At 42.2% G+C, this 23883-nt stretch overlaps 1 protein-coding gene across 3 annotated transcripts in view; it reads right to left on the bottom strand.

Annotated features, from left to right (window-relative positions):
- Window positions 1-17700, bottom strand: part of Tnks2 (tankyrase 2) — a 61014-nt gene extending 43314 nt beyond the window's left edge. For all 3 annotated transcript variants that reach the window (XM_021631274.2, XM_021631276.2, XM_021631275.2), the window contains exons 1-6: window positions 17213-17700; window positions 7058-7282; window positions 3714-3809; window positions 2061-2097; window positions 1502-1577; window positions 1073-1167 (exon numbers count right to left, since the gene is read on the bottom strand). In XM_021631274.2, coding sequence (XP_021486949.1) covers window positions 1073-1167; window positions 1502-1577; window positions 2061-2097; window positions 3714-3809; window positions 7058-7282; window positions 17213-17411 — 728 coding nt within the window. In that variant the 5' untranslated portion in view covers window positions 17412-17700. The remainder of the gene's footprint in view (window positions 1-1072; window positions 1168-1501; window positions 1578-2060; window positions 2098-3713; window positions 3810-7057; window positions 7283-17212) is intronic.
- Between the last annotated feature and the right edge of the window lie 6183 nt (window positions 17701-23883).

Raw genomic sequence — 23883 nt, 5'->3', positions numbered from 1 at the left:
TATTCCTCCTCTTCACTGTAGTGTCGCCTATCCCTTCCTTTACTTCTCCTGTAAGCCTGTTACAGATCTCATGGGGCTCACTCTTAGATCTTCCTGCCATAGTCTCATTCTGCCCCAATTCATCTAACATGTATTATCCCAGAATGCACCTCTCCTTAAGCTCCTCTGAGTATAAAACAGCTATTTCTCATTTCAGATCATAAAATGCTTAAGACTGCAGAATAAGGTTGACTTTATGTTCATACATCAAAACTTCTAAAAGTTGTGGTTTTGCTGTTGTTTTAACTGTTTCTCCAATTCTGATATTTGTCCCATGTGAATCATCTGCTTTATCCAATTTAATTTGGCTTGTATGTGTGTATTACTGGTGACTGAACTCAGGCCTTTGTGTACGATAGGCAACTGTCCTACCACTGAGCTACTTTCCCCTCCTTTCACAAGAGGGAGAAAGGGATATGAATAACTTACTAAGTTGCCTGGGCTGGCCTCAACTTGTTATCTTCCTCTCTTGTCCTCTCAGGGAGCCAGGACTTGAAGCCCATGTCAATAAAGTTGGCTTAGATACTACACTTAAATGTATCATCTCCATTCTGCTATAGAACAATGTTTCCTAAACTCAGCTTTCTGTTTATTTTTAAGTCTAGGTTCCATATAGTATAGCCCAGAATTGCTACATAGTTGAAGATGGCCTTGAACTCCTGAGTTCAAAGTTATAGGATTATAGACATGGGATATCACAACCTGGCCTGAACTCTGCTTTCTTCAAGTCAACACTGCCTGAAGATACGAGTCAAGCCTATCCTTCAAAAGGATTTTCCAATAACTCCATACATACATCAATCTCTACTTATCACTCAACTTTATCAGGCATCCTTCACGAGCTATGAATTGTACAGTATGAGTGATAGGCTAACTGCTTTATAATTCCCTATGGCCCTCAGCCACAATCTGCATCTTACAAAAGCTCAATAAACAAGAACAACTTGTTTAATCAGCAACAGAAAAATACTTTATAAAGATAGTGTGCTGCAAGGACCCTAGCAAGGTGGCCTCACTTTTGTTCAAAGCTTACCCTTTATCTTTAGCATGGACATCAGCTCCATGTTGCAGTAACAGCTGTACAATTTTCACTCTGTTGTATCCTGCCGCCAAATGCAATGGAGTTGACTGAAACAGTAACCAAATACACTGATGAAATTCACATAAGGGCTGTATAAAATGTCTGATAAGGTAAAACCCAAATATAAAACAAGAAAATCTAACTATGACTTCATTGCTAATAAACAATCAATTTGGTTTTATAAAATTAATATATAGAAAGCATAGCACAAAAGTTTAAAGTTCATGACTGCATACAAAAATATTATCAATGACGTTTTATTAAGTTTACCACTCTTAATTACTCGTTAAGAAGAAAACAGCAGAACTGTCTTCAAAAGTTTTAACTTAAATATATATTCTCATTATCAGGTGACAAAAAAATCAATCACAAAAGTAATACCTTTCTGCCATCACTTGCATGGCAGTTGACATTCAATGGTGTAAGCAGCGCCATCATTTTTTCCTCATTGCCACTCCTAGAAACACATTTAAAAAAATGTATCAGTAGTTTACACTTTGTATTGTGACCAGTAAAACAAAATCTTCTCTTAAAGTATGCTCACGATATATTAAAATTTTTAAAGATGAGGGGCTGTTACATTCTGTAGCATATACTGCCCTGGAACTCTCAAACTCTCTACGTGGCCCAAGCTACCCTGAACTCATAGCAGGCTGACTGATTCTGCCTCCCATGTGTGGAGATTACAAGTGTGGGCCTCCAATAGTAAAATCAGCTTTCTTTTTAAATCTCTTTTTATTCTAAGTCGGTGTGTGTCATGGAGATCAGTCATCAGATGTTGCTGGAGCTGAAGTTAGGGATAGTTTAAACTCTCTGATGTGGGTGCTAGGAATTGAACTTGGATCCTTTGCAAAAACATCAGTGCTCCTAATCACTGAGCCATCTCTCCATCCCCTCATGTGAAGTTTTCATGGCGCATATATGTAACAATAGTGCATACCTGGCACTTTCCAAGAGTTCATCTTTCTTATAGTCACCTGTGAATTGGAGGAGAAAAGGAAGATCAGAAATTAAAAAAAAAAAAAAAATTCAGGAAAGTTTTATGACCACAACAACTATAAAAACAATGTGCACAGATAAAGCAAGGTCTAAAAGGAAGTATTAAAAAAGCTGACATTGAGTTAAACTACCAGTAGACTTTGCTTTTCTCCTAAAATAAGCACTTTATAAATGTAAGGGAGCAGGGGAGGGAATGCAGCCCACCACTTTATTCAAAGCCCAAATGGGGAAATATAACTCGACAGCAGAATGCCAGAGCACTTGCCTGGCACACTTAAGGGTCTGAGTTCAATTCCCAGCACCAGTGAAAAACCCAGTCCAAACCAACCAACAAACCACCACCACATACACATAAAAACCTCACACAGCAACATTGTAAAACTGATAAAAGCTTCTACAGCATCCCTAATTGAACATAATCACTAACATTTACAAATCTAGATTTATATTAGGATTTTTGTTTAATATTAAAAGATTAATTATATAATACTCAATGAGAATAGTTTTTATATTTACAAACGAATACAAACAAAACTATAAATGTAAAGATTTGCTCAAAGAATATCCAGATTGAAGACTACACAGAATTTATACTGATTGCTGAAGACACAGGATCATAGACTAGTAAAGGAGGAAACAAACACAGAACTGATAGTTACAATGACAACTCACATCTCAGAATAGGGCCTAGTCTAAATTTTCTTAGCAGTGCCAGAAGAAACAGCACAAAGTCTAAGCACAAACACTCACAGTAGAACCCCTCAGGTTTTGGCCTTTTAGATCAAACGTAATTCTAACAGGTATACAACAGATAAGAATCCAGGAAGTATGACTGGAGGGATGGCTCAGTGGTTAAGAATGCCTTCTGCTCTAGTGGAGGACTCAAGTTTGATTTCTCAGGCTCACAGCTGTTAGAGAACTATAGTCCCAGGCTCCGATACCCATTCTCATCTCCTCCGGTACTGCATACACACAGGCACATGTATGTTCCCGCCCCCCACATATATACACAAATTAAATGAATATTTATAAAAACAATCTGATAGCATGTTGGGTAAATGCAAAACACACAAAGTAGGGCAATTCAAACCTAGCCTGCTAGCTTAAACTAGGGCTGTACCCATGTCAACAGATTCCAAGGAAATAAATTATCGATATCACAGTCAAACTCATGGTACTGAAATGTATCTCAAATCTTGATTTGAAATGATCAGAAGAAAATTGGTGCTTTTTGAAAGGATTCCAATAAAATCATGACACTAAAAATATAACAGTATATAGAAGAATATATATTAATTGTCTGAAAAACTTAGGGATATTTTTAGTAAGTATCCTGAATACCTGAAGCAACATATGATTATCACACCTTGCTGCCAAAACAATGACAAATTTAAACAAAAATCTGAAAGGAAGAAAAAAATTTTTATCTTTTTTAGACAAGACTCAAATTCAACTGTTGAGAGACAGCAAAATAGTAAGTGAACTGACAATGTTTACAAATTCTACTTGAGGTCACTAACTGTAAGAGGCAGTCCATTTACCTAGCCCATCTAGGTTTTCTTCCTGGAATAACCAAAGAACACACAGAGCTTACCAGTCAGAACAGCTTTGGCAGATGGGTCTGCTAAATCCAATGCCGTCCTTCCATCTGTATTTCGAATGGTTGGCTCAGCTCCATGCTGTAAAAGCACTGCAAAACACAACAGCACTACCTTTCAAAATGGCAATCATGGCAATCCACGTTGATAAATCAGCTTCTTAATAGTTCTGGTACAAGAACCAGTAGGATGTCTCAGTGGGTAAAGGCATTTGTTATGCAAACCTCACAATCCAAGTTCAATCCCTAGAATCCATCTAAAGGTGGAAGGGAACCAAGTCCACAGGGTTGTTTGACCTCCATACGTGTCCCAGCATACATGCCCTCCACATCATGTAGGCACACACAATAATAATAAAAGTTCCAGTACAGAATTTTCAAAGTTATTTAAAGACTTTCTGTATCTTAATATGGTAAAGGATTACATCTAAGAAAATAGAAAATACTCAATGCATCAAAATCATTTAATGCAACCTAATCAAGACAAAGAATACATTTTCTGTTTGTTCTTCCCAATGCTTTTCCTACTTTGCTTTTTTAATTAAATTTTTATTTTCATATTAACAATTATTTAATGCAGTAAAAGCATGTATAAGGCTTTTCTTGACTATTTGTATTGCTGGTGATAGGTGGTGAAGGATAAGAAGTATGCAGGGGAAAAAGGGAACGCCGTCTTGAAAGTTTTTCTAATTGTAAAGGAGCCCTGTCTATTCTAGAAAGACACTTCTATCATGAAATCCCTAACACTGAGCGCAGACCAGGCAGAGAGCTGTGGGATTTAAAACCTATGTGAATACTCACATACAAACCTATGTGAGTACACACAGAGGAAGAAGAAAAAAAAGTTTGCTGGGTATGGTGGCACACACCTTTAATAGCAACACTAAAGAGGCAGAAGGAGGTGGAAGCCAGCCTGGTCTACACAGTGAGTTCCAGAGCAGCCCAGGCTACATAGAGAATCCCAAGTTTTTCTTATTTCCGTGTTTGTTTTTTCAAAGAAAGAAAATGGAATGGCTGTGTTATTCTTCCAATTGATTCCCTAACACTATGAGTTACCATCTTCCTACTTCATGACTGGCTACAAACACTCTAAGGTTAACAAATTTTAAGCTAAACCATCTCATTACAATGAAGGCACATAAAAGAGCCTCATGCTAGTGCACTCCACTGTTACCTGTATATAAAGATAAACCATGTCTTCCATCCATAAATAAGGAGTGGGGGGAAAACAGGCAAATCTATGAGGAATCCCTCCATTCCTGTTAGTATGTAGGACCATGTACTTACTTGTGTAGAGTGGTGACTGACTCCTGGGACACTCTACCACTGAACTGTTACCCACCCCACCCTTCCACTCTCACTCCTGCTCTTTAATAAGGTTAGTTTCTACTTCTTGCTGCTCTATAACTCTGCTGTTCAACAGAAATATCAACACATAACTTTAAATTTTCTAGAAGCTACACTGAAAAATTTAGTTTTACCATACTTAACACAATATATCCAAAATCTTCAGTATCTTCATTATAATCAGCATAAAATCTAAACATTTGACATATTTTTATACTAAGACTTTGAAAAAGGTGTGTATTTTCTTCTTATAGCAGGCCTCAATTTGAACTAGCTACACTGTAAGTACTCAGCTATTGTACTGGACTCTATAAACTGTATTTGGAAACTATATATTGCAAAATTAAAACTAAATATTTCTAAGTCTGAGACTGAAGTACCAGTGATGTAGTTGAAAGAACAGACTATGCATTGGACAGTAACAGCCTAAAGTGACACCAAACAAAGCTGAACTGGGCAGAGAGGAAATTAAGTAACCCAGTTGGCCATCTCTGCCTGCCATCTCCTTAGACCAAAGCCGGTGACTCTGATGTAATGAATGGGGACTTGGGTACAGGAATGCTAATTTAAGTTCCATATAGATCCACCAGGTTGTTCATAGTGCTCAAACATGGCTTTCCAGCTAGGATGGACTTCAAGTGTTCCTGTTTTGCATCATGAAAATACAATAATGCTAAGGTATGCCCTCAAAACCCAACTGTGCGGGGCTCAGGAAAAGTAACCACCAAGTAAATAAGAATGCTCCAACCACTTTCTTACATAATAATTCTCTTCTAGTGACTGACTTGTGGAGCAAATCACGTTTGACTCGTTCGTTAGGTCTAAGTATTCTAAGTGACTGTCAGTTTTCCACTAAATGCTTCTTTCCTGGGTTGTCTTACCAGGTTATTTTCTATCTTCTTAACAGACTTCCTGACCTACCTATCCGACCTAATCCATTATCAATATTACTCTCAGTTGGACCTGGTCATTCAGGCCTTGTAATTTCAGCTCCTTTGGGAGGTAGAGGCAGAATGGCAAGGTCAATGGGCAACCTACTGTACAGTGCCTAAATAGTAACAAGACCTTCAAACCATAACTGGAGCTCTTCATAAAGTTCCTTTGAGTTTTCCTAACCTTTCTCCAGTAAAAAGATGCCAGAAAGCTGAGCCTGGAGACCTGAATCTGGCTAAATGTTCTAGTTAGGGTTTTGTTACTGGGATAAAACCGTGATCAAAAGAAACTTGGAGAGGAAAGGAATTATCTGGCTTACAGGTTACACTCTATCATCAAGAAAAGCTGAGGCAGGAACTGAAGCAGAGATAACAGAGGAACTCTTGCTTATTGTCTAGCTTAGCTACTTTTCTTACAAAGCCCAGGCTCACCTCAATCAACAATTAAGAACATGTCTACAGGCCAATCTAATGGAGGCAATCCTCAATTGGAGTTCAGTCTTGCCAAATGATTCTACTTGGTAGCAAAGTGAAAACACACACACACACACACACACACACACACAAAAAAAAAAAAAAAAAACCAACCAACCAACCAACATACTAACTAATGCCTTAGCCATTAACCTCCAACACTAAATGTTCATTTCTGACATGTCTTTATTTGGTTCTTTTATTCTGCTTTGATTTTTGGAGACAGGGTTTCTCTGTGTAGCCCGGGCAGATCCACATGCCTCTGCTTCTTCCTGAGTGCTCAGACTAAAGGCGTGTGCCTCATGCCCAGCTGTCTTTATTTTACTCTTTATGCATCTCAGCTTTTAAGAGAACACAAGCTTCTAGAAAATTTTTTTTCTATTTCCCAAAGAATTTTAAGATTTTAAAGAACATATATTCAATAAAGAATGGTTAGACTGAGGGCTAGAGGAAAAAAAAGTTAGAGTAAATCATGAACAAATTTAAATGTAATTTCAGCCTGGTAGAAAGATGATTCTAACAACTTAATCAACATTCAGAATAGTTACTATTTCTAGAAAATCCTGAGAAAAAGAAACACAAGCTTACCAATGCAAACATCAATTTTTCCTTTAATTGCAGCTTCATGGAGAGGAGTATAATTCCAATTATCACGAGCATTTGGGTCTGCACCATGTTGCAAAAGAAGATTGACTACTTCAGCGTGACCAAAAGAGCATGCATTATGAAGAGGAATAAGACCCCCATCATCACGCGCTTGCACATTTGCACCATTCTGAAGCAGATACTCAACTACATCCTTCCGTCCAAAACCTAGAAGAAAAAAAATGCCCACATTTAAATTTACTAAGGAAAATAACAAGTTTAACAATTCAAGAGCTGTTGAAAAGGTGACCTGACATATATACAACTAACCTCAATGTTTAAACTAAAGGTTTCTCTCCGCTAACTAGCCCACAACATCTTAGTGGTAGGGTCCTTAGTTGCTGCTGCTACTAACTTCAGAGAAGATTCCAAAGGAGCCAAAAGCTCAAACCCCAAATGATTCCAACTACATAATGACATTTCTAACTGTAAATACCAAGTTCTGCACACGTTTTCAGACACTTCATGTATGTAACTTAAGTATGTAAATGAGTCCCTAATAAATACTGACAAACTTAAGCCTTGTAGAACCCCTTTCTGCTCCAGTGAGGGATCATGAGGTAACAACAAAGCAAAACCAGTTTACAGCTTGTACTTGTCTACATGGTGAGACAGAGGTGAAATGTATGTCTTTATTTTGCTATCTGTGAAACACAAATTTCTTTCTAGGTAGGGGGTCCTTCTTTAGATAGGTACCAGTCTGCTCAAGCATCCTCAATCAAATGCAGCAAAAGGTCTGGTCACAATTATACTGGTTTACAGAGTTAGTACCATGAAGTACTGTCTCTTATTCTTATACTATTAATACTCAACACCTTTACAAATTAATTATGAAATGAAAGGATTTAGGGCATATGCTAAGGCAGGTGAGGAAGTGTATACGATGTGTGTGTTGAGACAGGAAGAACACCCTCATCTCCTCAGTCTTCTGAAATTTTTCCATATTCTTAGAATCATTAATTCTGAATGTAATACTTTTAAGATGGATATAGATAAAATAATGGCACGGTCTCTCCAGGTTGATAGGAAACTGACTGCAAATGAAAGAGACAATAGTGCTGAGTTGGTGAGATGTTTATGGGGGGGTAGTTTTTGTGTGTATGTATAAGTATACTCACACTCGCGTGAGAGAGCACAAGTGCCATTCTTGGGGTTCAAGTCACTGAATCTCCTACTCTAGCACTTCTCTCCTTATTTCCATGAGGCAGGACCTGGCCCTGGCCCTGGCCCTGGCACTAAGCTAGTGACCAGCCAGTCCCAGATCCTCCTCTGCTTTCCTGCAGCACTGAGGTTCTCAGGGCAAGCACAATTGTGCATGTTTGCTTTACTTTATAAACATGAGTGCTGGCTCCTCATGTTTACATAGCAAGTATTTCTACCACTGAGCTATCTCCCTAGGCTCCCCAACTCCTTTGGTTTTTATAGCTCAGGCTACCCTTGAATGTGCTATGTAACCAAGCATGACCTTAAACTTCCTTCTCCCTAGCACAACCACCATGCCCTGTTTGTGTAGTGCTGGGAATCAAACCAGGAGCTTCCTGAATGCTAAACACTCTCCCAACTAAGCCAAAGTCTTAGCCTTTTCTTTGTAGCTAGATTCTCCTCTTGCTCAAAAACTGTAGTGCAAAAAGAAACCAAAAGTATCTGTGTTTAGAAATGAAAAAGCAAATCCTTCACAACACCCAGAATACACACCACCTAAGTATTAGAGGGCAGTCTGGAAAGACCTACACGATTGACAAGGCAGGGTTTGGACTCTGTCCTACAGGCTTGTATTTTCCAGGCAGCAGATTTCAATGAAATCTTATCTGTGACTCCAATAAGTCTATGCCATGGTTACTGTCAAATGCCCAATGCTGACACATAGCTGGCACTCAGAGCAGCCCCCATCTTCTCTTTTTACAGAGACTCAAAAGAAATTATTATTGTATTTTTAAGCCACCTGAGAACGTTTGAACACTACTACAGCACATCAATAGCCCTGAAAGTTTGTTTAGGAAGATCACTTTGGTGCTATGTAGATAAATGGAAGGACTACAGAGACAGAAGATAGGCAAGTCAAGAACAACATAGCTACTGTCCCAATCCACACGACATATGCTGAGCACCCACAGCTCGGTTGCTTTCACAATACTGTGAGACTTTCCTTCCATTCCTATCCCCAGACTTCCACATATTCCTTTTTGCACATATTTCCAATTACATATCCCACCAATAGTTTTAAAAGCTACTATTTGCATATTCCTTTTTTCTTTTATTTAAAAGCCTATTAATATCTTAGAAATTACCTTCTATTAGTAAACTTTCTTTACTGGAATATCATAACTTAACTACTCATATTCTGATCTGGACAGTTCGGTAATCTCTCAATTTTTTGTCGTCGTTTTGGTTTGAGACAGGATTTCTCTGTGCGGCCTTGGCTGTCCTGGACTTGCTTTGTAGACCTGACAGGACTCGAGCTCACAGCAATCTGCCTGCCTCTGCCTCTCTGAATGCACACACCAGTCATTTCTCAATCCTTTTACTATTGCACTATAAATAACTAAAGAAAGAAAAGAAAAATCGATAGAATCCAGCGGCTATTATGATAAAGAGATTTTCATCTGAGACACAGTATTTATTGGTGTGCTAGCTAGGTTTTTTGTTATTAACTTGACACAAGCTAAAATCATCTAAAAGAAGGAAACTTCAATTGAGAAACTGTAAGATCTGGCTGCAGGGCATTTTCTCAGTGATTTACGAGGGAGTGCCCAGCCCACTGTAGGTAGTGCCATACCCCTGAGCTCCTGGTCCTGGCCGCACTAACAAAGCAAGCTATGAAGCCAGTAAGCACACTCTCTTTTATGGAGCCTTTGCCTCTAGGCTCCTGCCCTATTTGAATTTCTGTCCTGACTTCCTTCAGTAATGAACTGTGATGTGGAAGTATAAAAAAAATAAAGCCCTTCCTCCCCAAGTTGCTTTTGGTCATGGTATTTTATCTCAGTAATAAAAGCCCAACTGAAGCAGTAGGTAAGATTTGGTTCTGGAAATGCTGAGTTAGAAGTGCGCATGGGACAAATGCCCAGTAAGTGGTAGGTTCTGTGGATCCTAACCTCAGGAAACTGGCCCAAGCTGGAGACAGTTATTTTGGAGTACTGGCCATAAAGCCAGGCATGAAAGTAACTGGAGAACTGATATTTTGTTATACTGTGGGAACTGTACCTAAGGCCTTCCTCACTTTCTCCACCAATCTCTAACCTCTGTACTGGGCAGCTGCTTAGAGCTTACCAACACACCCATTTCTTCCACTCAGTCTTCTTCCTGAACTTACACCCTCATCTCTGCTCCTGCACAACCCACTCTGTTAGGTTTACATCCCTGTCTTCTCTCAAATTTGGCCATCTTCTGCCTCTTTCTAATAGCTGCCTTGGAAAAGTTACTTACAATGACCACATTCATCTTATGTGGCTAGGCATGCCAGCAGTATTCAACAGCTCACTACTCCTTTCTCCTGTGATACTTTCTCCAAAGAGTTCAAGAAGTCATGATCCTGGTCTTCCTATCCCACGCATTCATTTAAGTAATTGTAAGAAAATATCAACTATGTGCCAGATACTTTTCTGGTGTATAAAATAAACCAATTTAAAATAAACTAAATTTCTGCTTAAAAAAACACTTTCTGTGTACGTGTGTGCCTGAGTATGTATGAATGCACACCATGTGCACACAGCAGCCCCTGGAAACTAGAAGAGCATATTGGATTCCCTACAACTAGACATGGCTGTGAGCCACCTCATCGGGCCTCTGCAAAACCATCTCTCTGGCTCACTGCCTTCTGCTTTTGAGGAACTTTTTTTTTTTTTTTAGGTATGGGGGAAACACAATAAACATATAAAATAAGTATGGTAAGGGGTAATGAAAAAATGAATGGATGGGTAGTACTTAAAGTATGCCTGTGGAAGAAGACTGTGAAGTTAAGTATGATGGTTTCTGTAGCTGTCACTAAGATGTTGACAAACACTCATACTTAGTGGTTAACAGTGAGTGCAGCAGTGAGAAAGGAGTAATATAATTGGAGGAAAGGCAGCAGGAAGGACAGATAAAAACACCAAGTGAATGGCAGAGTGATGGTGGCATAGCCTAGCATGCAGGAGACAGAGGCAGGCAGATCTCTGAGTTTGAGGCCAGCCTGGTCTACAGAGCAGGGTGAAGACTTGAAGACCACACAAGTTTGGCTTTTTGTTGTTGGTGTTGTTTTTAAATACTGTGTAAAATGGGAGTCACTACAGGGTTTTGAGCTGTTAGGTTACACGATATGACATACTGGCAGCTGTGTTGGGGGCTACGTAGGTAGAGTGGATGAGAGATTATGAGGGCTTGTATTATATGGTGAGGTAGAGAGTGGCAGCACAGCTTCCTAATGGGTTAGATGTGGGGTGAAAATGGCAAAGTGGTGAGAAAGAGCAAACCTCAGTAGCTCTGAGTGAGGAGTCATGGGGTTTGACTTGAGGTTTGGCCTGAGTAACAGGGGTCCATCAGCTAAGATGTGTGAAAGCTAGAGGTGTGACACAGATAAGAGTTGAAGTTCAACTCAGACTTCTGAGTTTGAGGTCAGCCTGGTCTACAGAGATGGTTCCAGAACAAAACAAAAAAACCAAAGCCAAAACCAACCAATCAAAGAAACAAAAACACACAAAGAAACAAAAATCAAACAACAACAACAAAAAAAAACAACTGAAGTTCTGGGAGCTAGAGAGAGGGCTCAGCAGTTAGGAGCATTGGCTGCTCTTCCAGAGGACCTGGGTTCAATTCCCAGACCCCACACGGTTGGTGGCTTACAAACACCTGTAACTTCAGTGGCAAGCAATGTGACACCCTCTGCAGTGTACCTATTGCACAGACACACACTTAGGCAAAGAGTCATTTTTTTTGGACAGATCTTTATTTCCCAGGGGTTTGTTCTCTCTCAATATCTAAATGCTGGGAATCTGTAAGACTCAAGTTTCTGTCCCTGTTTCTGATGATTCAATCTATCCATGATATTATATAGAGCCCTCAAATCGAAATTTCAAGTCTACACTTGTCCCCTAAATTCTAGATTGTTTCAACTTGATCCTTAAAGACACACCTATCTTGAACTCAACATGTTCTCAGCTTTTCTACACTTTACTGACTCTGCCTAATCCAACCATCCCAACCTCCAGCCCTCAACAGTTTCTTTTTTGGAAATGGTTACTCATTTCAACTTCCAACAATCTTTAAAGAACAAACATCCTAGGCCACATGTGGCAGCACACACAGAGCTATTCTTTTGTAATTTTTCTTCTGTCAATTTTCTAATACTATTATATAATAATTCAGCAAATGTCAACAAAGTGTGAAGGGCACTTAGTATGCTGGTAGGTTTTTCTTTCGTCAACTTGACAAGGAGTCTCCTGGGAACCGACTGGGAAAATGTCTCCATCAGATTGGTCTGTAGAGCGTGTAGATGATGATGATGATGATAATCACCATCTTCTTTTCTCCTCCTACCACCCCAACCCCTCCTGACAGGGTTTCTCAGTGTAGCCCTGGCTGTCCTGGAACTAACTCTAGACCAGGCTGGCCTCAAACTCAGAGATCCACCTGCCTCTGCCTCCTGAGTGCTGTAAGAGCATTTTCTTGATTGATGTGGAAGGGCCCAGCTCTTTTGGGTAGTGCCATTTCTGGGTAGCTGGTTCTGGTGGTGTAAGAAAGCTAGCTAAGGGAACTGTGTAGAGCAAACTAGGAACAGCGGTCCTCCACAGATTCCGCCTCAGTCCCTGCCCTCACCTCACTTCCCGAGTGACAGGGATGTGGAAGTGCAAGCCAAATGAATCCTTTCTTCCCCAAGTTGCTTTTGGTCATGTTTCATCACAGCAATGGGAAGCAAACCAGAACACTGGAGACATAGTGATGAACAAAGATATCAGGATTCTTCCACTTCAGAGAATCGAGAGCCCCGGCTCTCAGTGCGTGTCGCATATCAACAGTCTTCAGACTTTGGAAGTCAAGGCAGAAGGTAGCCTGTGCTTAGTGAGATTCTGCAAGCAACAACAAAAACCCCACACCACAAACACCATCACCCACAAAAGCAAACAAAACCAAAACACAAAAGGTAACTCCATCATACATTACTACTTAAAATAATTCACTTGCTTCCCATGGACACGCAGACTAACACTCAAATACCTCACAGTGAGTTAGAGTCCTGGATGAACTGGCCTTTGGCACTATTTCACACCCTCTTCCTCTCCTAATTGTAATCCAGCTTCCTTTGAATTTGTCACGCATATCAGGGATTTGCTAAGCGCTGCCTTTCCACTCAGAATACTCATTTTGAATGTACACCCCTCATTTATTGTTGTCTATTTAAAAGTCACCACCCAAACAAGGCACCTCTAATCAGCCTCTGCTCTGCTCACCTAACACTATGTTGTTGTCTCCTTTTCTTTGCCAGGATGAAAGGCTCCATGAGAGCAGGGATCGTCTTTGCTGTCCACAGCAGTTTTGGCACTTACTAAAATTTGTAAATGAATATACAGTCTATTAATTTCCTAGTCTGCATCACTCATTTTTCTGTCTCTACAATGTCTCAATGTCTGGCTAGCTTTAAATTCAAGCTCCTCCTACCCAAGCCCCCAAGGGCTGAGATTACCAACATGTACTACCAAATCCAGCTCCTGGATGCTAATTCCATACAGGACAAGAGCTGTGAATGTCTTAGTTCATAATTTTTTTTTTCCTGGAGTCCTTCAGAGGATAAAGTGTTTAATAGTTTGTTGATGTTTGTTTAATTAATATACCATCGCATGAGAAAGAAAGTTAACAGTGAAAACTAGGAATAGTCCTGAGAAGCCAAGGAGGAAAATTTCAAGGAGACAGTAAATTTACTGCTATCGGGCCTGCCCCTCTTTCACCACTTTCTGTACTATGGATACTGTCTTCTGCTGTTGCCCCTCTCCCATTCACTCATTGCCCACAGGGAAGAAATGCTTCCAGAAAAGGCTTCCTAAACTGGAAAGTAAAAGAGAAAGAATCAGAATAAAGAAAAAATAGTCAAGTATCACTCTTCATTGTAAAAATATTTAAATATCCACTTTTAGAAGAAGGATCGCTCTTTCTTCTTTAGTAACAAGCATTAATAAAGATGGCAACATAAAGGCGAACTTTCACGAAAACAGCTTGATGGAAAAAAAAAAAAGGAATCAGCTCATATCCTGTATCTGTGTAGTTGGGGGCAGGGAAAGAATAGATGGAAAAGGAAATAATTTCTGTGTAATTATTTCCTTAGAAATGACTTCTTAAAAATCATATTTATCTAAAAGTATATAATCTAGTTCAACAATAAAAAACAGCTAACAGAAGTACCTGTTTATGTAATTATCTTACTCACTAATGAAGCTTAATTCGCATAAGGGCTAACAACTGATTAACTGAATTAAGGGTTTGTTTCTTGGGGGGGGTTTCCTTCCTTCCTTCTTTCGACAAGGGCAGAAAGACAAAGCCCTTTTCCATTTTCTGTAGCATTCACGCACCTCATTCCTACTGACAAAGCATGCCTTCCCTCCTCAATTAAACTCCTAAACTTTAATCGGTTATTTTAATTTTTTTTTCTAAAAAAAAAAAAAAATACTAAGGTTGCTTCTCTAGCCCTATAAAATACAAACACAGGAACTGCTTTGTCAGGCAATTACCAAGCGCCACCACCTACAGACTGAGCATCCAACAATATGCTTACATAAACACAAACGGTAACTCTACCACAAAGAAAATGCTGGTGGGCATACTTACTTAATCAGAGCTTCATTAATCTAATAACTCGGACTTAAACATTTACCAAGCCATCATTTAAAAAGCTCCTTATTTTTTGTGCAGGATTTAAATGCAGGACTTAAGGGCTGGAGATATGGCTCAGTGGTTAAGAGCACTGTCTGTTCTTCCAGAAGTCCTGAGTTCAATTCCCAGCAATGACATGGTGGCTCACAGCCATCTATAATGTGATCTGATGCCCTCTCCTGGCATGCAGGTGTGCATGCAGATAGAATTCTCATATAAATAAATACATTTAAATGTAGGACTTTAAAAACTAATCAAATACCAATCAAATATTTAGTGATTTTTATTATTCTGTGTATAAGGTGTGTGTGCAGGTGGCAGGTCAGGCATCTTCATCTATGCCTTTCCATCTTTTTTTTTTTTTTTTTTAAGTCTTTTTCGATAGGGTTTCTATGTGTAACAGACCTCTGGCTGTCCTGGACTCACTTTGTAGACCAGGCTGGCCTTGAATTCAGAGATCAGCCTGCTTCTGCCTCCCAAGTGTTGGGATTAAAGGGGTTCACCACCACTGCCAGACTATATCTTAATTTTAAAACCTATAACTGACAATATAGGTGAATTATGAGTGGTGAGTTGGTCCCTATGATATTTAAATTCCCATTGCAAGCTGGACAAACAATGTAAGATACATGTAAAACATGCTTTGATATGTTGAGACAGGGCACGGTATAATCTACCCATTTGGGGGTGAACACCTGTCCAGCATGTGCAAGGTCTTAGATTCCATCCCTTGGAGTGGAGGACAGGCATGACAGGGCAGAGCCAAGGGTGGGATGGCGTAGGGGCAACAAGGTCAGACCATAAACCCATACCTCTAAAGACTATTTTCAGACATGAACTCACTAATACATCAAATTCTTGAAAGGTGGCAACGACGATCGTCCTTAGCTATTTTTATCAAGTGAACATAATCTAAGTAACGTTACCCCTTTGGATTATGTAGCAGTTGGTTGGGACCATTTGCCAAATAGGTTGGCTAAATGGTCAAGCAGAACAATTCAAATTAGCTGAAGAAAGGCAACACCGCTAACAGAGATTCGGCTTCTGTGCTTTCACCTTTCTTCCCAGTGCCCACAGGCCATTTCTAGTTCTCCCAACTGTGATTTCCCCACACATTTCCCTCTTAGAAAGGATCCCAAAGGGGCAATCAATTAAGGACTCACGGTTCATGACAACCTGTACATTTTAAAATGGGGACAGGAAGAGCAAACAGACCTACATACAATTGGTAGAACTGTAAAAGCGGCATCTAGAACAAGGAAATCTTTTCATGCTCATATTTCCACTACTCCTGTCCCAAAGAAACAAGAGAAGCTTAAACCGTTTCTTTTTATAAGTAACTTCTAACAATCCCGATATGCACTTTATCAAATATCACCAAGCTACAAGGACCTTTTTAGATAACCTGAGGCTCATGAGGTTAAAAAGTTACAAACTGTCCTTAACATGAGAAATATAAAAGGTTTATGTCAATAAGCTGATCCCCATCCCTGGCTACTTTAAATACCTCAACAAACTTTAGCACTCTGGTATCATAAAGAGAACCCAGTAGTTAAAAAAAATTAATTTTAAAACATCTAAATACATCTCAGGATGACTCAAAACGAGTTCCAAAATCCCAGATCCAAGCTCAAGTGCTTGTCCCATCTTGCCTCTCACGTTACTTTCCACCCCAACTTGTGCATGTGTGTGGCAGAGGCCACCCACACTCAGCCTAAGTAGATCTCAGGTCTCCCAAAGCTATTTCCGGTTTTAGTCTCTCCAGAAACCCAAACCAATTAACTCTAATGAGCCAATAGCCAATAAAACAACTCCTAAATTGCATTTTCACAGTTTACGACGGCCGCTAGAACTGAAGGGATTGGTAAGAGTTAGGACGAAACTTGCAAAGAAGGGCCAATTTTTTGAGACAATTACTCTTTCAAATCACAAGTTCTACTAAGCCTTTCTTGTGTGCAGAGGCCCTTCAGGGTAGCAAGACCGGAAGTCGGCGCAGGTATTGTTGATACAGTAAAACAAAACAAAGCTCTTCCCCCCCCCCAACCCATCAACCGCGCGCACACACACACAAAAAACCCCACACCACAAAAACAACTTCCCGAGAGCACGCTCACCCCACCCCGATCACAAGCCCCGAGGAAGGAGAGCCAGGGTGAGAGTCCCGGGGAGGGGAGAGGTCGGAGGCAGGGCAGCGCTGCGTGGCTCAGGGCCTGCAAGCCCGAGCCCGCAGGCGGGGCATGTGCGGGAGGCGACGCCGGTTACCTGCGGCGAAGTGCAGCGGCGTGGACTTCCTGCCCGCCGTGTCGCGGCTGTTCACCTTCTCGGGCGTCACCAGCCTCTTGACTCGCTCCACGTCCCCGTTGCGGCAAGCCTCGAACAGCTCGCGGGCGGACGGCTCCACGGCCTCGGGCACCGCGCTCGCGCAGGCCGCGCCCCCGCCGGCGCAGCGGCGACCAGACATGATCCTGGCCACCGCCGCCAGCAGCAGCGCCAGCAAAGGCAGCAGGAGCCCCGGCCCCGCGAGCAGGAGGGCGAGGCCCCCCGCGGGAGACGCGCTCAGGGCCCGGGCCGCTCGCCGCCCCGCTGTCACCAGGCCCGGCGCAGTGCCATGGCCGCGCCGCCGCGCGCCCCCTGCTCGGCTCCGTGACCCCCGGCGGCCCCACCGCGGCGGAGGCAGCGCGACCCCGCCCGCCGAGCCCCGGAGCGACGCTGCGGCGGAAGCTGCGGAGACCGCCTGCCAGCTCCGCCGGGGCTTGGGAGCGCGCGTGACGTCGGCCCGCGCGTGCGCAGTGGCTGCCCGGGCTGGGCCAGCCGGGCCGCGCGGAGGGGCTTGTGGGAAATGTGCCGCCAGAGCCCTTGGTTGCGGGAGGAGAAGGGGCTTCTGCCCACCGCCATCTTTGCGGGGCCTCTGCTGAAAGCGAGAGGGCTTGCAGCCTTTTCTTTTTCTCCAAGCGTAGACTTCCCGAGATGAGTTTCATTGCTCAGACACCGTAAACGAACCTTTGCCGGTTGTGTTCTGATTGTGCATTTTCTCTTGCAAGGTTTTGTGTGGAAATGTCCTGCATTTCTGCTTCCATACCTTCCCCTGGGAGATTGCTGCTCCACCTCCCCCGCCCGCTTTCTTTACAGTGTCTCTTCACATAAACCTCCGCATCTGCTTTTGTTTTTCTTATAAGTCTCTTCTCAGAAATGAACCCGTTGCTCTTACTGAGAAGTTTGGATGAACAGCCCCAAGATGAACCAAGAAAGCGGTGAAAGTTAATCTCAATTCCAAAGCAACAATTGAAGGACGGGGGTGACTCTGGTTAGCAACATTTCCCATAGTAAATTATTAGCTCAGCGGTGACTAGAGGATCTGTATATAAATCAGTATTATACCGGATGAGCAAGCACATCAAGAAAGTTTTCTGAAGTTTTGTTTTGTTTTTTCTTCTCCCTGTGATCAAAGAATAAAAGCACACAGTTCATTTTCGTACTTAAGGTAGAAGTGACATTTTTGTGTATAAGCTTGTTTCTGGAAGCCGAAAGAAAGGTATATATAGATTTTGCTTTCATGCAAGTGCTGGCCTTTGGCATGCTGACAAGCATTCCCCCTGTGAATTGACTTAACCTGTTTTTCAGGAAATCCAGTTTTTGTTTGGGAGTGTTGACTCACTGCTGTGGGAGAAAAGCGGTACACATTTTGAGCATTTTAGCAAATGTGAGCGTTGTTATATATGTCTTCCCTAATCATGTTCTTAAGCTATTTAGTGTAACTTTAAATTGATGCATATTAATACAATGAATAGAAAAATGTTAATATGATTGTCTCATTTTTCTTCATTTCATCTACTTGCCATATACATTCCCAATTTTAGTCATTTCTGCTATGTATTTCCTTCCACTATGTGTATCTGAAACAACATAATGCTGTCACAGCAAACACTTTACCCACTGATCTTCAGCCCTAACTTCTTTTTAGCCTTGGCTATCCTGGATTTGCTTTGTAGACCAGGCTGGCCTTGAACTCACAGAGTTCTGCCTGCCTCTGCTTCCTTGTGTGCTGGGATTATAGGCGTGTACCACCCCCTCCCCTTATTTAGTTTCAAACATCATATGATTACTAGAGAAATGCAGTTGAAAACCACATTAAGATGGACAAACAGAACAAAACAAATGTTGGTGAGATAGGAAAAATTAGAATTATTTTTCACTCTTGATCATAAATTGTGTATTTGTTATAGAAAACAGTTTGGTAGTTCCTCACAAAACTAAACATATTGGTACTGGAGAGTGATGGTTCAGTGGGGTTAAGAGTACTGTCTACTCTTCCTAGGACCTGGGTTCAATTCCCAGCATCCACATGGTGGCTCACAATCATAGCTGTAGTCTTGGTATCTGTCACCCATGTGGTATAGACAAAATGCCCAAGTGCAAAATTAATTAATTAAAGAATTAAACATAAAGCTACCATCCTATCTACTGCTGAAAGGAGAATCTCAATTATTTCCACAATCATGCTCATAATACAATTACTCACAAAAGCGAAGAGCTACAAATAATCCCGATTGTCCCATGAATGGATGATTATGAAGTATGATAAAAGCATGTCAGTGAGATAACACTCAGCCTTCAAAACAAAAGGAACCCCATCACATGCCTCAACATAGGTGATTACGTAGGATATAATATTAAGAAAGATAATCCAGTTAACAAAGAAAAAAATAGGCTCACTTGTTTTCATTCAGAGAGCTACCTTAGCAAAATACCAAATAGATGGTTTAAATCCCTTAAAAAAAAAAGTTAAATCAAGATGTTGATTGGTTTGGTTTCTTCAAAACCTTTTTCCTTGGCTTATAAAGATGGCTACCTCTCTACCCTCACTGTACCCTCCCATGATCTTTCTGCTACATGCACATCCTGGTTTCTTTACCATGTTCAAGCTTCTTCATTGTTTAAGGATCCCAGTCAGCTTGGATTGTAGCTCACCTTGTATGACTTTTATAGTTGTCCTGGCTATATGAAGATATAACTAATAGGTGTGGCTCTTGTGTGGCAGTTTCCTCAGAAATAAAACATTCCATCTTGGAAGGAAGCTCCTCAAGACACGGGATGATCTAAGGGGAATAAAACATTTTTTTTTTTTTTTTAGGGATGTGTGTTCACATCTCCCTAAGAATGGTGTCACACCATAGTAGCCCTGTAATAATTTATTTTAAACTGCCCACACACAACAGATCTGGTATGAAGAGATTTATTGATTTATTGTATGGAAGTGGAGAGAGAAGAGATATGGGAGGAGGGGGCCACCCCAGACACAGGGAAGGGGAGAGAAACTGAGGCAGAGAGAGCATGCAGTGACCAGTCAGTCCTTTATAGCTGGTGCGCAGCTGAAGCCAGCCTGCCACACACCTGGCGGTGGCAGGCGATGACGTCGGGGTGCTAGGCAACCCAGGAGCGGGCTAGAGCGTGGGCTTGGAAACTAACAAGCCCCATTGCTGGTGTTTGCCTAGCCTGCGTGGCGCCCTATGCTCCGTGTCTAGCACTGAATAAGCAAAGTGTGACAGTGTCTGCCCAAAATGTCAGCACTCAGGAGACAGAGACAAGAGATTCAGAAGTCCCAGGTTTCCCGAAGCTCTACCACAAGTTGGGTGCCAGCCTAGGATACATGAGATAGCATCTTTAAAACAAACAGCAAAACAAACAAACGAAAAAGAACCTTATCTCTTAAAGCCCTTTCTCCAAACACAGTCCCATTCTGAAGCTCTAGCGATTAGGGCTTCAACATAGATAGTGAAGGGGCCTGATTCATAACACATACAAAATAGTCAAACTGACGGAATAACTAACTGTTAGGCACGAAATGGGACTATTTACATGGCCATAGAGTGTCTTCGTTAGGGTTTCTATTGCTTCAACAAAACACCATGACCAAAAAGCAAGTTGGGGAGGAAAGGATTTATTCAGCTTACATTTCTTTATCATTGTTCATCATCATTTGAAGTCAGGACAGGAACTCAAGCAGAGCAGGAACCTGGAGGCAGGAGCTGATGCAGAGGCCACGGAGGAGCGCTGCTTACTGACTTGCCCCTCATGGCTTGCTCAGCCTGCTTTTTTATAGAACCCGGGACCACCCGCTCAGGGATGGCTCCACCCACAATGAGCTTGTCTCTCTTGATCACTAATTGAGAAAATGCCTTACAGCTGGATCTCATGGAGGCATTTTCTCACAGCTGGATCTCATGGAGGCATTTTCTCAACTGTAGCTCCTTCCTCTCTGATGATACTAGCTTGTGATTTTGTGACACACAAAATCAGGCAGTACAAAGAGTTTCAGTTTTATAGGATGAAAAGGTTCTGGAGATCAACAGATTATGTAACAACAAAGTTAAATTATATACCTGAAAATGGTGAAGATGGGGCGGGGGGCAAAAAAGTTGACTACTTCAGTCTGTGTATGATACAGATACTACAGTGTGAGGCTCAGAGTCTGATCCCTAGGGGAGTGAGGAAAGAAAAGAGGGAAAATGAGAGAGAGAGAGAGAGAGAGAGAGAGAGAGAGAGACTATACTGAGGATTTAGTATTTCATAAATATTAATTCCTTTTCACAGTTCTGGACACTAGGAAGTCTAGGAAATCTCTGACTAGGGTACTGGCAGACACGGTGTCTTTCCTGTGTGAGGCCTGTCCAGTGTTTCTGTCATCTTGTTAGGTAATCTAGGGAGGAGTAATACCAAACCCTGACTCATGGTGCGGGGGTTGTGTGCACCACCATGATGAGGAAATATGGTGATGGAGAGGTGGGAAAGATAGAAAAATAGAGCGGGGCATGCGCTGTGGAGAGAGGCAGAACTGGAGCTGTGAGGGCGGTGACAGGTGAGAGCGAGGGCTGTGGTGGCCGGGTAGGGTTGGCAGGTTGGTGTGCAGCACAGCCTGGAGCTTATGCAAATGAACTCAGCCTATGAACCTTCTGCCCTGCTGAGGGTTTCTCCTGGCTCTGGGCAACAGTGAAGGCCCAGATAAGGAAAGGTTCGCTTTCTGGACTGGACCTCCTTGGAGGATCACCATGGTTCTCCATACCACTGGGGGCCATGTTGGTGTCTGTGGTCCATGCTGCTGCTCCAGGCCCCGATGAAGCCTGAGATCCATGTGGAGGTATGCAGTCGATGACCGATACCTTAGTGATGGCCTTGGGCTTTGCTGCCTTGGGGCCATGCTGATGTAAGTGGCATGTGTCACCACCTGAGGTCATGTTGAGGCCCATGATCTGTGCAGCCTCTGAGAGCCAGGAGTGGGTCGCTGGTCCTGATACAGCCAGGGGCCAGGTTGCTGTCTGTGGTCCGTGTTGCTGCCTAAGCACATGTGGATGTCACTGGTCTAGGCTGCTTCCTGAAAACACATTCAAGTCCACGGATGCAGTCCGCTCCTTCCCAGCCTCCTCACAGCTTTTTTCAGCTGATGGCTTCTGGCATGGATGAAGACAGAGAAAGACTCATCCTCCCATGTGGGATTAGCCACCGGAAATTTGACCATGCTCCATTGAGTATATGGATAATGCAAACTGGACTTCATTTGTTGTTGTTGTTGTTGGGGGAGGAGGTCAGAGGGGAGGTGGGGCAGACATGGGAAGACTGGGAGGTGAGCATGATCTGGCTGCATGATGTCAGATTCCCAAATAAGCAATTGAAATAGAAAAAGAAGGGCTGGAAAGGTGGCGGAATGCTATCAAGCTATCTGTGTGGTCTGAATGTGAAATGTCTCCCACAGGCAGATGTGTTTGAACACTTGGTCTGGAGCTGGTGGCACTGTCTGAGAAAGCCATAGACCTTAGTAGGGACTGGAGGACACGGGTCACTGGAAGTGGGTGGTAAGGTTTTTTAGCCTAAACCCATCTCCTGGTCTTTCTGTTGCCTGATGGTGGAGATAGTGTGACCAGCGGCTCCCTGCTCTTGCTGCCATACCCTCCTTGAGGGACTGTATACCCTTGAACTAAGCCAAAATAAACCCTTCTGCTCTTAGGCTTCTTGTGAAGCGTTTTGCAACAAGAAAAGTAACTAATGCAGACATTTGGAAGCAAGAAATGGGCCCAGTGCTGGGATGGACTTGACCCTGTGGTTCTTAGGCGTTTGGAACTGACTCGCTGAAGGAATTGGAGGAATGTGGAACTTTGGGTAAGAAAAACTCTAGAAGTCTGTGAGCAGAGTTTGGTGGGTCATTCTGCTCCTGTAAGAAACCCCTTCACCTTGTGAGAATTCATTTTATCGAAAACAACAGAGCCTGAACTGAGAATGCAGGTGTAAGTGTGCCCAGCTCAAAACCAACCGCCTAGGAAAGGCAACCTTGAAGAGCCAGCCAACGAGGCATACAGAGACCCCTACGGCAGTAGTTCAAGGGGCTAGGTTCGGTCCCAAGCTAGAAAGAGAACTTTGGTACTGGTTTTTCTGGCATGAATGACACATGATTGGGGGGGAGTGGATGCTTCCTCCACAGTTCCTGCGAGTATCCGAGTATCCGCAGTCTGTCAGTGTCTGACCCCTAAAAGGACTCCCTGAGACCCACTGGGGTAAAGCTGGAAAAGACAAGATGAGGTTGCAACAGAGTTACCAGAATGATAGAGTTGCAACAGAGTGCCAGAACAGTACAGAATCATGAGTCACCTGTCCAGGAAAGCTGTAAGCACAGAGTTGAGTTTGTCTGAGAGGGAGGCTGTAGATGACAGGGTTGAGGGGAAAAGCCACCCAACCCTTTAGAACTCAGATGATTTTAGCATAAATCCAGGATGCTAGATGCAGAACTTGGTGTTTTCCCTGCTGGCTTTTGCTCTTGTTTTGCCTAACTCTCCCTGTTATACCCCATCTCTTCATTTTAGAGCATGAATGCTCACTCCATGGCATAATGCATTGGAACTTTATAACTTTGTAAATTTTTAATGTTTCAGGGGCTCACAGTTAGA

The sequence above is a fragment of the Meriones unguiculatus genome, chromosome 1 (genome assembly GCF_030254825.1).
Source record: "Meriones unguiculatus strain TT.TT164.6M chromosome 1, Bangor_MerUng_6.1, whole genome shotgun sequence".
Classification (NCBI taxonomy): domain Eukaryota; kingdom Metazoa; phylum Chordata; class Mammalia; order Rodentia; family Muridae; genus Meriones; species Meriones unguiculatus.
Note: the sequence above shows the minus strand (reverse complement) of the source record. Positions and strands in the feature narration are given on the sequence as shown.